The sequence below is a fragment of the Nematolebias whitei genome, chromosome 19, assembly GCF_014905685.2.
Source record: "Nematolebias whitei isolate Nwh7 chromosome 19, NemWhi1, whole genome shotgun sequence".
In the NCBI taxonomy this organism is placed as follows: domain Eukaryota; kingdom Metazoa; phylum Chordata; class Actinopteri; order Cyprinodontiformes; family Rivulidae; genus Nematolebias; species Nematolebias whitei.
This window is the reverse complement of record NC_056516.1, coordinates 9,778,685-9,799,126: the sequence shown is the minus strand read 5'-3', so window position 1 is coordinate 9,799,126 and position 20,442 is coordinate 9,778,685. Positions and strand designations below refer to the sequence as shown.

General features: G+C 39.2%; 1 protein-coding gene across 1 annotated transcript in view; it reads left to right on the top strand.

Moving 5' to 3' along the window:
* Positions 1-20,442, top strand: part of calcr (calcitonin receptor) — a 113,697-nt gene that overhangs the window by 54,476 nt on the left and 38,779 nt on the right. Inside the window, exons 8-20 of the mRNA XM_037693618.1 lie at positions 2,099-2,158; positions 8,891-9,017; positions 9,168-9,275; positions 14,378-14,463; positions 14,550-14,685; positions 14,814-14,924; positions 15,002-15,114; positions 15,497-15,569; positions 15,661-15,771; positions 15,893-16,005; positions 17,607-17,763; positions 18,456-18,566; positions 18,642-18,754. Coding sequence (XP_037549546.1) covers positions 2,099-2,158; positions 8,891-9,017; positions 9,168-9,275; positions 14,378-14,463; positions 14,550-14,685; positions 14,814-14,924; positions 15,002-15,114; positions 15,497-15,569; positions 15,661-15,771; positions 15,893-16,005; positions 17,607-17,763; positions 18,456-18,566; positions 18,642-18,754 — 1,419 coding nt within the window. The remainder of the gene's footprint in view (positions 1-2,098; positions 2,159-8,890; positions 9,018-9,167; positions 9,276-14,377; positions 14,464-14,549; positions 14,686-14,813; positions 14,925-15,001; positions 15,115-15,496; positions 15,570-15,660; positions 15,772-15,892; positions 16,006-17,606; positions 17,764-18,455; positions 18,567-18,641; positions 18,755-20,442) is intronic.

Here is a 20,442-nt window from a genome sequence, read left to right as displayed (position 1 = left end):
TAGATAGATAGATAGATAGATAGATAGATAGATAGATAGATAGATAGATAGATAGATAGATAGATAGATAGATAGATAGATAGATAGATAGATAGATAGATAGATAGATAGATAGATAGATAGATAGATAGATAGATAGATTGACAGATAGATTGATAAATAGATGTTTTATCGTTGTTTTTTTGTTTGATTTTATTTTTGTACAGCACTGTGGTCAGCTGTTATGTTGTATTTTAAGTGCATGATAAATAAATCAGTTTGGTATTCAAGTTGAGTTTTTTTTAATCTGTTCGTTAGTTTGAAAGTAACCAGTGGTGAGAGGGGAGTTGGTCCATTGAATCACTGCAAAGTGGACAGGTAACGTTGGACCCAAATGACGTATATTCTAGTTTATACATCTCTGAGCTGGACGCACCCACAGCACCGCTAACACACCCAAAATGGATTCCACCACGGAGAGTCAGAAAGAAGATACGCACCACCATGGCCTTACTACTGAAAGACTATTGAAAGACTATTGAAAGACTATTGAAATATTATTGAAAGACAATTGAAGAAAGACAATTGAAAGACTACTGAAAGACTATTGAAATATTATTGAAAGATTATTGAAAGACTATTGAAAGATTATTGAAAGACTGTTCAGTACAGCAGGACAGATTTTATCCCCCAAAGATCCAGACTGGACTGAAAAATCTTTGAAAACCAACTTCTGCTGAACTTGAACAAGAAATTCTTGCTGCAATATTAAAATGTGTCAGTTCATGGGATGTTAGGAGACAAGAGATGTCTCCATATGTCTCGACACTCGGGTCCAAGTTTTGAAAATGGTGTCAGGAAGTTAAAATATTGTTCACTATTGACCCATTACAAGGTTTAGACGGTATTTTAACTAGTTGATGACAAACTGGAGTTGAAATGATCAGATATTCCTTGTTAGGTTTAATGCTCCTTTTTTCAGGCAGACAACTTTTACTTAAATGTGTTTACTGCAGTTCAGGATGGGAGACTGCAATAAAGCCAAGATTCAACTTGTCTGCTGGATTCCTTAGATAGAGAACTTTACTAATTGGCTTTTATGTGAATGTTCCTGTAAAGTGCCCTGAGACAACTTTGTTGTGATTTGGTGCTAGATAAATAAACTGAATTGAATTGCAGTTAAATTTATACTTTGGTTTACTTTGTGTTAAATAAAAACTTTCAAAGCTATCATCATTCCTCTTTCTTATTTTGCTTAATGATATTTAACTCTGCATGTCATCCCTGAAGTTCTGACATAAAATCACAAGTCCAAGTGTGAACGGTGTCACAGAGTAACACAATAAAAACATGAATTATCTGCAGCATTGTTCATTAAAATAACTCAACACTGTTAATGTATTACAGAAAATATACATACAGTAGGCACACTTAATGATAATGTAGACCATTGCATTAGTTAACACATTCAGCAAGAACTTTTACTTTTAATACTTTAAGTATTTTTAAAAGCAAGTACTTACAGTATTTACTTTTACCAGAGTACATTTTTTCTGCTTATTTGTACTTTTACTTAAGTACAGTGTTTGAGTACTTTCTCCACCACTGTGCATTTGTAACACATTAAAATTATTATTTTTTCCCAATTAAACCACTTTGAGCAGCCCTTTCAATCACTTCTAACCAATCATAAAAATTCAGTTTTCTGGTTTGTATTGAGATGAAGAACTTTCATCTTTAATTTTGCTGACTAATTCACTTTGACACAAATTCGCCCGCTCACTCTCCCAGCCAGAAGCGATTAGTTCAAAATGGACTGGTGTGATCCTCTGTATAAATGGTTTTAAAATATTTTAGTTTCCTAGATGCAGGTTTTTGATCCATGCTGTGCTGTTGCCTCTAAATACAACTCGTTTTTAAAGCAACATAAAGCCATCTGAACCCCAAAATGTTCCGTTTTAGCCTGTTTAGCAGTACTAACATGATCATGATTACACATCTGGGATGATTTTGCTGGTTTTACAGTGAAAGACGTGATATCTGTATGCTTTTTAAAAACTGTTTTATTGTGGAAGCCCGTGAACAGTGAAACTAGAGCTTGTATTTTCTCCTTGCCTAGGGAGTGGACGAGGACCGGCACCAGTCGCAGCTGGTGGAAACACAGCAGCTGTTATATCAGGTGAATGCCACAAATTTCCCATCATGCACCAAGGCGTGTGAAGCTTATAATTCTATAAAACAAGCAGCTGCTTGGATCTTGTGAATTCACTTGTGATAAATTCTACCTGACAAGATGCTAAAACACTCTTCTGGAGGGAAACAGTTTTTAATTTGAAACACAGCAGAACTTGATGAAAAGGTTTAAACTCTCTCAGGGTTCATCCGGTTGTATTTTTGGCACAAATTCTTAAAATGTCACATTTAAAAAATGAGGATTAGATGTGGAGTGTTGATCAGACTGAACAGAATGTATTGCTCTCTAATTCTGTGTTCAGTCTTCTTCTATAGTTTCACATTTTGTGTCTCTAAAACATACAAACCAGATGTTCGTGTGTATTAACTTGTTGCTTTATTTTCGTTTACAAAGAAATGTTGTTTGAACATCCTAATTTTATGTTGGAAAAATCTATATTTTATCTATCTATGTATAAAATCATAATCATTTTTTGCAATACAGACAATTTGGCCATTTAAAGCAGTGGGTCTTATTTTTTAATTTAGCTTCTGTGGAAAGCTTTTGAACAATTAATATCTACTGGACAGCCTCAATTTGGAGAAATATGTTATTTATGACTGGATTGTTGATCATTTGGAATCTAAAACCAAAGTGGATGCTGTAAAAGATACTGACATATTTTAGAGTGATTCATGCAAACACTATTTTATAACTAATTTACAATCATTGTCAGTTTTGCATGACAAAGTTATTATCTTCAAATAATTCTGTAACACTTTGTAGCTGTAATGAGCAGCAGCAGCTAGCTGTAGCACCTACTTTGCCACCTTGGACACTTTCTGCAGAAATATAATTCTGTGTGCAACAGCCATCCGTGTAAAGGTTTGTGAAGAAGTGTCTGCATGATCCTCTCAGAATTATTTAGGTTTGCTTTAATGTGTCAGAAATCCACTTTGGTCTTGACCCCCTGTTAGTTAGCATTAGCTCATTAATCAGGTCAGACTTCTGCTCTGTTTTCCCCTGAGGGTCATCTGCAACAGGTAACATATTAATTGTTCAGAAATGGCTTAATTGATTGATCTACCATCAGTGTGCTGCAGAATCCAAAATAAATCCCATGAATAATGCACTAAAGGACTTGTCCATCCACGTCTGTCTGCAGAACAGTCCTAACCTGGGTCACTGTGAGGGAGTGAGAGCCAATGAGCAGCTTTTATCCAGTTTTTAGAAAGATGAGCTTCCAGCAGGTACTCTGCGAGCCAAAGCAGGAGACCTGAAGTGAAGTCTTGGCTCTCATGCCTCTGCTGTTTTGCACCCGCAGTGGCTCTGCACACTCTGATTAATGGCCCTAACTATTTTTGTCTGACTCTGTCTCTGTTTTTCTTCATTCTTTTGCTCCCACAATTTAACGTTACTCTTCCATGCTGCCGTTTCACATATGGATGGGCGCACCAACTATTTATTTCTGAAGACATGCAGACTATAAGAAGAAGTGTGAAATGCCAGATTTTGCGCCGCTTCTGCACTTCAGATAAATAACTGCTGTGGTGTGACTCTCCCGAGAAGATGGAGTCCCGATCTGAAACAGCCAAATGTTTGCTCAGCCACTCACGTTGAAGGTAGACAAATGATTCCTCTAATAGGTTTTAACTCACTGTTCTTCTCTGTCTCCCTCCAGAGATTTACCTGTGTGTGGAAGATATGTTTGCAAGCTCCTTTAGGATCATTTGGTTTCTCCTGGTGGTAAGCTTCTTACTTGGCTCTCACTTTTTATTCTCAGAGGGACGTGCTGAGAGGTAAAATTCTCAAAGCTCTCCTCTTTCTGTATGCCATGCACATGTGCATTCATTTCCCATTAAATGGACATGTTATACTCTGCGGTCCAGTGATTTCATTCATCAGCAAAAACGCTCTGAACCACATGATTATTTTCTACTATCCATTATAAATTAAATTATTCAATTAGCTCAGCTTGGCTGGACAACATCAAAGACAAAAGTATGATTGTTTCAGTTATCTCTGTCTGCTTGTTGCAAACATACAGGTCGGGATGCAAACAACAAAATAAAATGCAAATCATTGTGTTTTTGCAGTAAATCCACTCGGACACGCTGTTGTACTACAAACAACGATCACAAGCAAAATGTGTTATATCATAACTTGTTATCACAAGAAACAAAAACTGAGCAATGCATTATTTGTGCTTTATGTTGTGAAATGTAAGCAAAAAATAGCTGTTGTCACAAAAAGCAAACAACGTACTAAAAAGGGTCTGTATGGTGGCCCTAAGGTGTAAATGAACAACACTTGAAAAAAAAAAAGAATTACATTTGAAAAACAGAATTATATTAAACTAAAGCGGAAGTAATTGGAATCACATTTGATAAAACGGAATTACATTAGAAAAAAAAAGGAAATTATATAATTTCTGAACGAGTCAGTTTTTTCTAATGTGTTCCGTTTTTTTTTTAAATGTAATTCTGTTTTTTTCAAACATGATTCCGACCACTTCCACTTCGGCCACTTCCGCTTTGGCTTAGTGTAGTTCCGTTTTTTTCAAATGTTGTTCATTTACGCCTCAGGGCCACCGTAGGTTTGTGCAAAGGCACTGCATAAGATTAGTAGATCTTTTCTTGTACAGTCTGCCACTTAAAACGTGTACAAATTACATTTTTATGGGTTGCACTTGGAGTCATTGTAAAAGTAGCAAAAATATTCACAGTTGTTTATTTGATTTGAAAAATATTTCACTGTCCCAACTGCTTGGAGAAGGCGTTCGACCGCGTCCCTCGGGGAACCCTGTGGGGGGTACTCTGGGAGTATGGGGTACCGGGCCCTTTGATACGGGCTGTTAGGCATGTTAGGTATGACCAGTGTCAGAGCCTGGTCCGCATCGCCGGCTGTAAGTCAGGCTTGTTCCCGGTGAGAGTTGGACTCCGCCAAGGTTGCCCTTTGTCACCGATTCTGTTCATAACTTTTATGGACAGAATTTCTAGGTGCAGCCAAGGTGTTGAGGCGATCCGTTTTGGTGGCCTTAGGATCACGTCTCTGCTTTTTGCAGATGATGTGGTCTTATTGGCTTCATCAGATCGTGATCTAGAGCTTTCACTGGAGCGGTTCGCAGCTGAGTGCGACACGGCCGGGATGAAGATCAGTTCCTCCAAATCCGAGGCCATGGTCTTGAGCCGGAAAAGGGTAGAGTGCCCTCTCCGGGTCACGGAGGAAGTCCTGCCCCAAGTGGAGGAGTTCAAGTATCTTGGGGTCTTGTTCACGAATGAGGGAAAAATAGAGCGTGAGATCGATAGGCAGATAGGTGCAGCGTCTGCAGTGAAGCGGGCGCTGTACAGGTCTGTCATGGTGAAGAGAGAGCTGGATAAAAAGGCGAAGCTCTCAATTTACCAATCGATTTACGTTTCTACCCAGAGGAAGACCCAGGACACGCTGGAGGGACTATGTTTCTTGGCTGGCCTGGGAATGCCTCGGCATTCCCCAGGAGGAGCTGGCCCAAGTGGCTGGGGAGAGGGAAGTCTGGGCCTCCCTACTTAAGCTGCCCCGTGACCCGACCCCAGATAAGCGGAAGAAAATGGATGGATGGATGTCACAACATTGTTGTATTTCTATGGTGTTACTGTCAATCTTACCCAAAGTAATAGCTCCAATCTTCAAATAAAGGGTCATGTGTAAAGGGAATGAACAAATATCCCATCTGTTGTAGAGAGCTTTTCAAACAGCTTGAGTTTAGAGAAAGAAAGTTTTAATCTGACCAGACTAACTAGCTAACAGCTAACAGACCACAGTGGATTGCTTCCATCTTAAAACAGCGTTAGTGTCCAGAACACTGTCTTATAAACCTTTACATAGTCAATGAATTAATATTAGGCCTACAGGATTTTACTGACAGAAATATAATTTGGGGCTGCATCAGAAGTGCTATAGCTAGCTGCAGCTTCCACTATTTTCTGCTGTAAATAGCTGAAAAAATGTTTTCAGTTACCCATGTGATGTGAAATTAATGAGAATGTAAATGTTTTTAAACATGATGGCACAAACTGCTGTGAAATTCTCAAGATTAGAAATGTTTTAAGATGACAGCGCTTAACTTATGGTTCCTGCTAGGACTAGCTATTAGCTCGTCAACTCAAATAGATTTAAAGTCTATTTCCTGTGGTGGGCACAACTAATTAAAAAGTTTAACATTTTTTTCACTCAACCTTTATTTAGACAGGTTAATCCCAATGAGCCTCGGGGACTCATTTACAAGAGAGACCTGATTTTAACAAAGAATGATGACAACAGTGGACAGTCATAAAATAGGCATACAAATTTAAATTTCTTCTTTCTTTTTTTTTAACAAATCAAAACAAAATAGCAACCAAAAGGGCAGTCAAAAGGAAAAGTAGCGAGAAAAAAAAAAAAGCCCAGCTAGATTATAAGGCGGTGTAAAAAACTAAAAACAGGAACATATCTGTGTTGGTTTTTCCCAGGAACTTAACAGATTTTTAAAGCCACAAGGTCGAGAGCTTCAGATCTTTTTGTAAGATATTCCAGGAAACAGGAGCGGAGTAGGAGAAGGCACTTTTGCCAAGTTCAGTTCTCACTGAGGGAACACTGCAGGTAATAATGTCCTGAGAGCGCACGCTGTAGCTGCACTCACTCAGAGACATGTAGGAGGAGATGTATGACGGCAGCAGACCAAGAAGTTGTTTAAAGATGAAAATATTTGCAGATGCTAAACTGCAAAACAGGTAAAAAATAATAATTAGCAGAAGATAACACTAAACCTCTAACCGCTAAGACAACTGTCACTCTGCCTGCGTCACACGTCTTTGTCCCCCTCCAGTTGAAGGTGCAATCGAACAATTATACCTTGTTACATGTACACGTAATAAGCCAATAGCATGCCTAACAAACTCTTCAAGACACGCCCACAACAAAAGGAACAAGCTTGTGAATTTTGTTAAGACTTTAAGTTGGCGAAATCTAATTTAGCACACGCTAATGGTTTCTAAAGTTAGCAAAAACGCTAATCCATTAAACTAAAACATTGTTCTGCTATTAGCTGTTAGCAGACTAGCGAAACTGTGCCCACCGCTGTCTATTTCTCCAAACTGAGGTTGCTCAAAACACTATCTACAACAGGTAAGATTGTTACTGTTCTTTACTCATCCACAGAACCCCACTGTAAAAGTTAACTTGTTTTCACAAGTAAAAATAATAAGGCATGCTAAAGTTTGTTACAAGCCAAAAAAAAGTTGTTACATGACACATGGGCAATGAACCTGCTTACATAAATGAAAAAACAAAAAAAAAAAAAATGGTATCAGTTCCTGGAAAGAACGTCCCATTTTAAAGTGGAATATTTAAAAGCACTTTCCATTGAGACTTGTACATAATAATCATTTAAGCACATGTACAAAATAAATAAAAAACAGGTCTCAACTTGAAAAAATTACAAATCTTTAAAATATAGGGGGTTTGGTCTGAATCTGCTGACTCCCAGCATTCATTGCAGCTTGAAGCGCTGAGTCATAATGGTCAAAGTTTGACAAACAGCATTCATATGCTTAATGCACTTGTTCTCACCATCAGTCAAACATCTCAGCACTTAACAACTCAGAAATCATGCCGGGGTGGCACATTCTGGCACCGAGCATCGTTACTAAAAAATGGCAATTTGTAAATGAAGGTGTTCGAATTAATCAAATCAGTTTATCATGATGTAAGTCCTCATGGCTACTCCTACAAATTACAGCAAACGTCTGGATAAAAGCCCTCTAATAGAAATTATTTAAACAGCGAGGCTCCTAGTTTGGAGCTTTTATAAAAGTAAAGTTTGTGAGATGGGGGCTGCTGCAGGCAGCTTCACACCAGCACTATGTTGTGTTCATGTGTTAATGGTGCTTCCATTTGAGTTAAGGATGATGAAGTGAGTGTGATAAATGACAGAGGCCTCGGTATGTTGGTGAAGAAACAGAGATTCTGCTCAGCGGTTGATACTAGTGGTGGCCTGGTGGTCGTATGTATGACGTCATTTACTTCAATGCTTGGAGTGACATCATATGTACGGCTGCTAAACTGCTACACGGTACGTCGTTTCTTACAAAAGTCACGTTTTAAGTGTTTTGTCTTTTGCAAGCCTTTATGACAGGAGAGGTAAGAATGATGTTTTGAGTCTTCTACCATAAAAAGTATGTGGGTAACAAAGCTGTGCCTATCGATTGTGATACTGTATGTGCACACAATCCTGGCAAGGTACGGAAATTACTCAAATAGTTCATCAAATGCAAATGCATAAGCTGGAACTCAGAGAGGCTTAATTTTCAGCCAATAAAAAAGAGAGAATGAAAACAGATAAGTCACAGCCTCTTTATTCTTCACTGAGCGACGCGATCAAAATCAACATTTCACACAGCGAGCCTTTTTCATTTTAATACCACCACCAAATACAAACAGTGGAGCAGAGATTAGATTCATTTGGAGAAAACCGGCTCTTAACTTCTTTTGTGCTCGTCTGAACACACCGTAATGAGTTACACACTCAGTGAGGGAGCTGAACTTCACATCAGAGGGAAACTATGATCCGATCAGCTTTGAAGAACGCTCCATTAAAAACGTCATCGCACATAAAGACGTGCATCTGCATTCAAACATGGCCGAACTGTGAAGTAGGAGCTCTCGTCCCAGCTGAAGGCAGGGTTTGCTTTTTGTTTCACCTCTGATGTCCCGTCTCTGCAGATGAGGGTGACAGCAGGCAGTGGACAAACCTCAGACACGTCACTCAGCCTTGGACAGAATGAGCAGAGCCAGGGACATCACAAATGCCTTAAGTGGTCCAAAAAAGACCACAGAGAGAACAGAACCGGTGAGAGGCTTGTTCATGTAACTGTACTGTCAGACATTTGCATAAGAAGCACCTTGTAGGCACAGCTGACCTGCTGGGGACGCTTTCATCAATATCAACTATCCAATAACTAACTTCAGTCATTAGACTTGTTTTGTTTCTTCTCTTGAGGTGTGTTCTGCTCTCATACGTGGGACGGCTCACTGTGCTGGAATGAGACACGGGCCGGGACATCTGTTACACAAGACTGTCCAGATCGCCCTGACCTAGATGCACACGGTAAGACAGCTGCACACTTCTCACGTTGGAGTAGAACAACCATCTGGCTGAACTGAGACCAGATTGGTTTTCTGTGTGAATGTCCTCCCCCCTCCCCACCCCACCTAAATAAAATAAAGAAAATTATTTTGTGTGACTTTGGACACAGTCAAAGAAAATATGTTTTTGTATGATAGATGTTGGTTTGATTTAGATGTTGCTTCTGGATGCTCTCTGCAGCCTCAAACATCCGATATCTTTACCCGCTTCTTCCTTTTTGGGTCACAGGGGTCACTGGTGCACATGTCCAGCAGTCACTGTGGGAGGGGCGGGGGACACCCTGGACAGGTCTCCAGTCTATCACACGGACACATGGAGACAAACGAGACAAACAACCATTCACTCTCTCACCTAGGGACAATTTAGAGTTCCCAATCAGCCTAACATGCATGTTTTTGGTCTGTGGGAGGAAACCCACGCAGCATAGTGAGAACATAAACTCCTCCCAGAAGGGTCCCGAGGATTTGAATCAACGACTTCTGGCTGAGGCAACAGCTCTACCAACTGCGCCACCGTGCCTCCCCAGTCTCAAACAGTTAACATAATTGATTTATATTTTTATTAGTAAAGCTAATTATACATCTCTTTATGTGTCATTTTAACAAACAGTACAGAATAGTAAAATATATATATTTCTAATTAAACTCTCCTCTTTATAATTATTTAATCCTTAATGGAGGTTTCTGTTGCAAAGGCTCATTTGGATATTTGTCTGACTATAAATGAATAATTTATGCGTTAAATGAAACTGGTTTGACTCTAAAAGTGAATCAGATGTACATCCAATTATTACCTTCTGTTAGTTTTATCAACATCCATCCAGTAATTCATGTGATATTTTACTAACACACACACACATGCAGGATTGTCCAGCGGTCGGTGAATGGACTAGTTTAAAATCGGATGCAGGTTTCTCTGAAGGACGTGTCTGAGGGACGAACAGTTTTGATTCTGAGTGACCTCGTCTTCACTGCGTTTGGTCCAGACCAGGATCCACGCGACGCCGTCCATTTGGATGATTACTTTGCAAGGTTTCCATCCTGGAATTTTATTTTGAAGTCCAGAGTTCAACACTTGTTTCTGGTTAAACTGTCACACAGAGGACAACAAACTGCTTTTATCATTTTCTTAAACCACTGGATTGATTTCACAGCACTGAAACAATTCAGCTGAGACTTTTCATTTTCTTCTTCTGCGAAAGCAATGCATTTTTGATAAACTACTTACTTTTGTCTGAAAACAATTCATCACTTTTAAAAGAGTCTTTTTAGCCCACAATATGGTTTTTATTACATTTTGCATGTAAAACTCATTCACCTTCTGTTCTTTTTCACACAAACACCATTATTCCTGTGAGATTATCCTTGCAGAAATGTTAGCCAGGCTTAAACCTTCAACCAAATAACAGATGCTCCTGTTTGCCACATTTAGGGAATACTCATGACCCAACATGTAGATACAAGCTAATATTGTGTTACTACTGAGGCAGCATTCATGTGATTGTGTCTTTTATTTATGAGTTTGTCTTTTGAATCTAACATCTGCACTGCACTGATTTAGCCATTCTTAAATCTATAACATTGCACCGTTCAGCTTCTTCGGGGGATGGGTGCAGAGAGTTTTGGTTGTAGTATACGTTACAAAGTATTGAGCTCAGTCTTTTCCTCCTTGAGATCTCTTCAGTTCCTTCATAACGTGCTCTGTTTCTGCATATACTTGCTTTATTTTTGTCTTCTACAGTATATGGTGGTAGCTCGGTGGTCAGTGCCACAGTTTTGTAAACTTGAGGTTGTAAGTTCAAGTCGAGGTTGTGTCAGGAAGGTCATCTGAGGTCAAATGTTTCATGTGAGTTCACTCACGGTGACGACCCGTGCAGAAAGGAGCAGCCAGTTTCCTCCCACAGACCAAAAACATGCATGTTAGTCTGATTGGTAACTCTAAATTGTCCCTAAGTGTGAGAGAGAGAGTGCATGGTTGTTTGTCTCCACGTGTCCCTGTGATGGACTGGAGACCTGTCCAGGGTGTCCCCCGCCCCTCGCACAGTGATTGCTGGACATGGGCACCGGCGACCCCCGTGACCCAAAATGGAAGAAGCGGGTAAAAGATGATGGATAGATAGTTTTGTCTTACAACTATCCATTTGCTACTTTAGTTTAATCTGCAGTAAGTTGTTGCTTCTTTTAGCTATCCTTTGCTACTACAAGCTTTTATCCAATCTTTGCTGCTTTAAGATAACATACCTGCTACTTGTAGTTTTTTGAAGCTACCCTTTTGCTACTTTAGTTTTATCTAGATTTTTGCTGTTTATAGCTTGTAGCTATTGTTTCACCTTTTAATCTTTAAGCCAGCTACACCACATTTATGCTAATTAGGCTTTTTGCTATATTTAGCTCTAAGCAAGTTTTTTTTCTTTATTAGCATTTAGCTAGTGTTTAATTTTATCAACTTTTGCTAGTGCTCTGCTTCTTTCAGCTTTTACGATTCATTTTAATATTCTTTGGCAAATGTCATCGTTTATTCAGCACTCAACAAATAATGTAGCAGAGATTTGTGTCTTAGATTTAAGGTAAATCATTAAAAGATTGCACTCTGTCCGTCAGACAGAAGAAGGACAGGCGTTTGTTTAAATTTAGGCTGACTGGATTGGATGGTTTCATCTTGAATTTGCAGTGCGAGGACTTTCCACAGCAGGTACCGTTTTTACATTGTGAGTTATGAGAGGCTCAGTGATGTCTCGCTGAGAATATCCAGACTCCAGTCGTTTGTGATTTAGGAGATGCAGCGTGATTAGGAGAAGGAAGGTGAGGTAGAGGACAGAGACGAATGAGGAGCATGTGGAGGGGAAAAGGAGAGGAATCACCAAAATAAGAGCGGTAAGCTGGAACCAGTGATGTATGAGGAGAGAGAATATGAAAGAAGGAGCAGAGAGGCTGTTTTTGTAAGAAAAGCCTCATCAGGGATCTTCCCTAAATGCCTGCGACTCTGAGAGTCCCCTTACAGCTCCTTGACAGCGTGCACTGCTGCTCGGGGGCCTTGGGGGCGATCGTACAGTTGGATGTGGTTGATGAGCAGTTGATGAGCTGTCAGGGAGGACCAGCCAGTTGTTGTTCCCGTTGTTGTCAGGAACAACGTGACCTCGCTCTCATCCCAGTCACGGATCGCCTGTGCATGTGGTTTTAAGATGAACACTTGAGAGCGGGCCAGAAAATTACTCCAGAGGTGGAAAACATTCTGTTTGAAGGTGTTTGCCAAAGTAAATTATTCATAGTTTTTTGGTATTGCCAAGATTGTCTGTATATTTATTGTGCCAAGACGATACGGCTGAAAAAGACTGAGCGCGCCAAAGAAAACAAACTCTATATTATAAGAGAAGGAATTCAAACTAACCTTCCTTAAAGGAATGTGTTTTGCCATTCACGTCGTTTTATAACAAATTTCACAGATTTTGTACACTCAAGTATGTAATTAGGATGACTGTCAGCTACTGTCACACAAAACTTTAGCTCAATATCTTCAAAAGTCACAGATTGTTTTTAGACTTTTTTGTGTTCGCTAAACTTTACTAGTTTTAATAACCATCATGAAATAGGTTTCATTAAAACCTGTCCTGTGGAGTATGACATATTTTGCTAACAGTCAAACAAACACACGGATGCATATTCAACTAGAGAAATTGCATTTCCTGTGAAAATGCAGTGTGAATGCTTATTGCTGAAGAACTTGCTGAAAAACAGCTGAAATTAGCTAAAAGAATGCAGAAATGTAGTGAAATGGAAGAACAAGCCCAAGATAGCAGAAGACAGCAGAAAGAACACATTTGCTGAATTAGTTTTAAATAAGCAGAAATGAACAGCAAAATTAGTAAATTGGCTAAAAAAAAGGCTGAAATTAGCAACAAAAAGCTGAAGCTGAAAAGGCAGAAAGAAGCTTAAACTACCAGAACAAAGTGGACGGAGCTGAAAAGAGCTCCAAAAATGTGGAGTTAGATGAAAAAGGCCAGTTTAGTACAAAAGCAGCTAAATAGTAGCTGAAATAGCAGAAAAGCTGAAACTAGCAGAAGTAAATTGAAAAGAGCATAACAAGCTGAAATTAGCAGAAATAATGTAATTAAGTTGAAAGTAGCAGAAATTAGCACAAAAAATTTGAATTTACCTGAAAACAGCTGAAACAAACTAAAAATGCTAGCAAGGCATCTGAAAAGATAGAACAAGCTTAAATTAGCAGAAGAATGCAGAAAAAACATGTTTGCCCAATTAGGCTGAAAGAAGCAGAAATGAGCCCAAAGAAGTGGAAAATATTTGAAAAAAAAGTAGAAATTAGTAAAAATAAAAACAACAACTGAAGGGTAGCTAAAAAAGCAGACAAAAAAGCTTTAATTATCAGAAGGAAGTGGAGCGAGCACATTTTTTGCTGAATTATGCTGAAGATGTGAAGGATGTAAAATGAGCTCAATTCATTTCTGAGGAAGAAAGTGACAGAAAAGGCTAAATATTTAAAACAGCTAAAGTTGCACCAGTACCAGAAGTCATAGCGCCCTTCTCCTGGAGCAACTGATCTACGATTTGTTGAAAAAGCACAAAAAAAGGATCACGGTAAAGTGAATGCTTCATAAACATTCACACAACTACAAAGTACATGACTGTCCACCATTAATGGCAGCAGCAGGCAATAATAATAATAAGTGTACTGTGCATGTAAATCTTTTTGGGATAGTTGTAGGGCGGCTGTGGATGAGTGGTTAGAGCAGTCGTCCTCCAGTGCAAGAGTTGGGGGTTCAATTCCACCAGCATGCACATGCCACAGTGTCCCTGGGCAAGACACTGAACCCCTCATTGCCTCTGATGTGTGTCCCATCAGTGTATGAATGTGATAAAGCTCTGATTAGTCTTTGTAGAGATCTAGTAGAGTGATGTATGGATGGGTAGATGAGGACACGGGTTGTTGTAAAGAGCTTTGAGTATCTTGATAAAATAGAAAGGAGTTATATAAGTACAGTCTATTTACCATTTATTCTTAGATTGAACTCCATTGCCGTTCTCTCTCTTTTTCTTTTCTTACAACAGAAAAAGTGACAAAATATTGTGACGGCTCAGGTAACTGGATCCAGACAGGCTCCACGTGTGAACCAGCTTTAATAGACAAGCTTCAGGTATGCATTGTTGGAAAAAGTAAAGAATCCTGATTTGCTTTTTTAATGCACATCAGTTGACTGATTGTCACGTTTGTGTTCAAAAGGTAATTCATTTTTTAAGGGATGCCGTGGAGGCGCAGGCCACCGAGGCCATGCGGGTTCGAGCAGAAGAACTTATTCTTGAAAATGAAAACAAATGTCTTGAGAAAATAAAAAACGATCCACCTCATAATAAATCAGGTACGCATGCTGGCTAGCAAATCATCTAAAAATATTCCCCAAAATAAATCTCTTAATTTTATGCTTGTATATTCCTAAACAAGACGATTGTAAACATTTTTCCTTTTGTTGTGATGGTGGGGCGACAGGCCTGCACTGTAGTCGTAACTGGGACGGCTGGCTGTGCTGGGACGATACTCCAGCAGGAAACTATGCTTCTCAGAATTGCCCTCATTATTTTGATGACTTAGATCCAACAGGTCAGCTGAGAATCATATACATTTTCTTAATTATAGCTTCTTACCTTTTAATGATAAGTTATAATCCATCTTTACAGAAAAGGCAACTAAGTTTTGTGGAGCCGATGGAAAATGGTTTCATCATCCAGAGAGCAGCAAAAGTTGGACCAACTACACTCTCTGTTCAACCAGCCGTGACAAGAAGATGAGGGTAACGTGTTCCATCGTACAGAATGAGGGACTGGTTAGTTTAGTTTATTTATTATTTGTGGGCGGCCGTGGTGCAGTGGTGGTGGCAGCCGACCTCTGATCGGAAGGTTGGAGGTTCGAATCCCGACTTCCCACACCATGTGCCGTTGTGTCCCTGGGCAAGACACTTAACCCCGAGTTGCTCCCGGTGGGACTGGATGGCGCCTTGCATGGCAGCCTACCGCCACCGGTGTATGAATGTGCCACCGGTGTATGAATGTGCGTGTGAATGGGTGGATGGCTGGTACTGTAAAGCGCCTTGGGGCCCCTCATAGGGGGCTGGAAGGCGCTATAGAAGTAAGCTCCATTTACCATTTACCATTTACACTTTTTGTTCTTCTTAGAAGCTGAAGCTGCGTGAAAATGAGCTCAAATGTTTTCAAAAGCTGAAAGACGACCCACCATTTAACAAAGCAGGTATCCACCAAAACCAGTTGTTTGACCCAAGTTTAAGAACACAAAGAGATCAGTGACAGGATGTTGCCATGTTCTTGTGGGTTTGCTCGAGGTCTGCACTGCAGTCGTAACTGGGACGGTTGGTTGTGCTGGGACGACACGCCAGCAGGAACGTACACGTCTCAGATCTGCCCAGAATACTTGTCTGATCTCAAACCTGCTGGTGAGTTAAATTTAAACCAGTTTAAAGATGTTAGCGCCTTCAAATGAGCTGCATTTTTTAAAATGAATCACAGAAGTGATTACTCAGCATTAAAGTGGTTCATTTATCATGCAACTCTTAGAAAATGCTACAAGGTACTGTGGAGAGGACGGGCACTGGTTCCAACATCCAGACAGCAACATGGCCTGGACCAACTACACTCTGTGTGTTGGCAGCGACAAGGAGAGGCTGCGGGTAAAACACGTCTCAAGTACTTCTACACCTCAAAGGTTAACGGTAGCTAAACTTTTTGCTGGGAAAAACTGAAAATCAAGCATGTTCAAGATGGTGGAATCTCCGAATTACACTAAAGGATGTCTGAATGGTGACCTTACTGGTGACTTGAAACCAGTATCCACCAGATGAAAATAAACAACAAAGACAATTTTCTGAATGACTTTATGAATACTGCACTAGTGTTGGCGTTTTTTAAATCTCACCCTCCAGTCCACGAGGTGGCGATAGTGTGCTGATTCACCAAACTGCCTGAATAGAGAAAGAAAAAAAAAAGCTGGATGGATTTCTTTCCAGGAATTTGAAGCAATTATTCTACAAATATTTAGAAGAGTAAACTCATAATTCAGTATTATGTCAAAACAAGTGTTGGATTTATCAGATCCTGCTCATATTTGTGTCTTTGACCCAGTCCTTTTAAATAGACACATTGGTTTTCACAACAAACTACACACTTTCAAAATTATGGGTTCCCCACAGTGAGACTGGTCCAGAGGATAAGTCTTCTTCTACTCCCTACAGCTCAGGCTGTTCTTCTGATTTCAGCTTTTTATAAGAAAACAGCAACGTTTCAGTCACACAATAAAAGCTAAAGATCACAAAAACTGCAAGACTGAACTAAATCACACACAAGATACACTCCATATAAGCTTTAATGTGATAGTCTGGTTGTTTTAGAATGATGTTTGGTCAAATAGTCGAGTTAGGACCTCATGTGATCAGTTTTAAAGCACGGAGCCAGTTTTCAGACTAATTAAACACCTGAGTCTCCAACAGGTTCATTAGTGTGAGTTAGCGTTCATTACGTGTTAAAATCTCTGTGTTAGGTATATTTAAAGTGACACAGGATCAAGCTGTCTCTCCCTGTTGTCAGTAAAACTGAGGTCAAGGCTTCTTAAACTTTGCATTATGAAAAGAAGACAGAACTTGCGCAGCCTCTTATCTCACCACAGAGATTTTTTAAACACACCTCTGCGTGCCGTTTTAAAATTTCTTTTTAGAAAGTTAGTGCAAGTTTTCTAAGATGTTGCCACATTTCTCCAGTTTATAGTTCTGATGCGACTTCTGCTGTTTTCACAGAAGCAGAGCATCTGCCCATCATCCATCAGCAGCCCTGTCTTTTTGCACCATCAGGCCATAAAACTGGCAACAAAATAAAATAAAACATTCACACTGAGGAAAACATCAGACAAAAAAAAAATATATATATATATATATGTATATATATATATATATATATCCCCACTCGAGCAACGACATTAAAAAAAAGGGGAAATGAAGAAGCATTTGGGATTAAAGGATAAGTGGACGACCAGATGCACATCCCAGTTAAATAATCAGATAAACTGAGTTAAATCAGTGAAGACTGAAAATATGATTGTGTCAGCAGAGGTAGATATTTTAGCAACTGACCAAACACTATTTGTTTTGTTAGAATAGCTAAAAGTGAGAAGCAGATAAAAAGTCACCCAAACTATGTGTTAAAGTTTTTCAGTCTGTGTTTAATTTGGCTGATGGTTGCTGTAAATATCTGTAATCCGTTGTGTTCGTGTTCCCCACAGGCAGCCGCTCAGTTCTCCAGGGAGGCAGAGGTGGAACCCACCACTGTCAGTCCAGTGGACCACCAGCAAAATCAGGAAATTGTGCGGAAAAAAATCCTGGACAGCCAGTACAAATGTTTTGAGAAAATGAACCGGGATCCACCTTACAACAAATCAGGTGAACATTAAGAAGAATGCTGAGTCAGCATTCACCGTCATTTTACCGTTTGTCATTCCTATCAGACAATTTTATTTTACTTTCAGATTTTTGACTTTGCAACCGTTATGTTCAGCTTGTTTGGGACTTTATGAGGTTTGGGTTTTGTAATTTTTGTACTTTTAGAAATATTTAGCTGTTCTTACTGTACATCTCTTTCTATTTGAAACAAACGAGAACAAATTTATGAAAAATGTTCTGTTGGGATTTAATCTGCATCAGCATGTTCATCTTTAACTTTAATCTACTGAGTCACTTGCTTTTGATTGTAGCTGCTGTTTTACTAAATTTGTCTTTAAGCTAGTTTTTCTGTAGATTTTACCTTTTTTTTAACCTAATTACAGCTTTTTTGGCTGGGTTTAATGTTTAGCTACTGTTTTTTTATATTTGGCTTTTAGCTCATTTTTTGCTGTTTATAAATTTTAGCTTCTGGTTTGCTGGTTTTAACGTTTAGCTACTGTTATTGTAACTAATTTTTTGTTGATTTCAGTTTTTGTTCTGGTTGTTAACTTTTATCAGTCTCAGCTTCTTCAACAAACTTCAGCATTCACACTGTTTTCACATAAAATGCAATTTTCTAGTAGTTAGTAACATTCATTTTAGAGTGTAGCGGTATTTAAATGTGTCTGATTTGTGTTTCTGGGTGACGGCAGGCCCGTACTGCAGCCGTAACTGGGACGGCTGGTTGTGCTGGGAAGACACTCCGGCTGGAACGTTCACGTCCCAAAACTGTCCCAACTATTTTGATGACTTTGACCCCACAGGTGAGTCATGTGACTCGAGCACATTGTCCTGCTCATTTGCACAAATTGATTAGTTGTGGATTTGTCACTTTTCAGAGAAGGCAACCAAATATTGTGGGGAGGACGGGCAGTGGTTTCGCCACCCAGATACCAACAGGACCTGGTCCAACTACACACTCTGCAATGAAAACACGAAGGCCAAGCTGAGGGTAGATAAGAATCTGAGTGTCAGATAGCTGCTGGTGGTGGACAGAGCGTGATCAATCAGGGTCTTGTTCTGTGGGTTTTAAGTTGTGGATAGTAAACATTAAAATTTCAAGTCACACACAGCTGCTGTATCTATTAAACTGAAAAGGTGCTGAAGCTGTGATATTTCCATCAAAATGTTACATTAAATGTCACCGGCTCAAACTGAGCAGCATCTCTCAAACAGGACAACCGAACAAAAGAGGTTTTAAGTTTGCATTTATCAGAACAAACCACCAAACTATTCTAAACTTCTTCTTTTTTTGTTCCTGAGACTTTACAGTCATGGTGTTCCTGCAGTCACACCTGTGTGGGAACTGACACGCTTTAAAGTTGCTGGTGCAAGATGTTCAAGTGGTAGGAGTTAATAAGATAAGATAGAACTTTATTGATCCCACAGGAAATTGTTGTGCCACAGTTTCAATACAAGGAACAAAGAATCACACAAGATATAAAAAAATAACAGAGAATATAAAATACCAACAGTTAAGGTCTAAAACTTGTCAGGTGCAGACAGAAACATTAAAGTGTTTATTGTGGTGCAGGGTTCATTTTTATTGCCTATGTGTAGAAAAAGAGGGAGGAGCTGACTTACCTTTCTTAAACCTAGAGACAGCCACACACCAAAATGGAAGTTGGTACGTTTCTTATTTTTCACTTCATCAAGCTCCAAAGACGAGCGAATGGACGAGTGGAGGGAGGTATTTCCAAATCCCCTCTTCGCTCAGTGACGGGGACAAAACTGGGGAAGCAAAATATCAACATGAACTAAATCACATGACAGTTCTAAGATTTGTGTTTATACAGTGGAAATGAAAAAAGTGCAGGGGACTGAACCCCCCCCCCCCCACACACACACACACACACACACACACACACACACACACACACACACCCACACACAGACAGTGACTGATGTTAATAATGATGATGTGTGTAATGAGACTTTAAATCCACTAAAAGTTGTGTTCATACAGGAAACACGCTGCACAAACATCCAGAATCTGACAGAACTGTCACCAAGAGTTTTATTTTAATAATGTCTGTTTTTCTTGTTTGTTTGATTTGTTTTAATCTACATTTTGACTTCTCGTATGTTCACAACTTTCACAATTTCCATTTTGTGTTTTGCAGTATTGATCTATCATTTATTATAACATTACTTATTAACAACTATAGTAATTATATATATATATAACTATAGTAATTATATATATATATATATATATATATAACATGAAGTAGATATTACTGTATATATATAATGATAATATTATATAAACTCCTGGCATAATGTTATCTAAACAAAGTCATTATTTCCAAAAAATAAATATTGAAATTATCAAATTTGACTCATCTGTATTTTAAAAAAAAAATACATTTTCTCATTCAGATAATTTAATAAAATATGATATTGTATTCGGCAGCACGGTGGCGCAACTGGTAGAGCTGCTGCCTCTCAGCGAACAGGTCCCTGGTTCAAACCCCGGTCCAGGGGCCTTCTGGGTGGAGTTTGCATGTTCTCTCCGTGCATGCGTGGGTTTTCTCCAGGTACTCCGGTTTCCTCCCACAGACCAAAAACATGCATGTTAGGCTGATTGGTAACTCTAAATTGTCCCTAGGTGTGAGTGAGAGAGTGAATGGTTGTTTG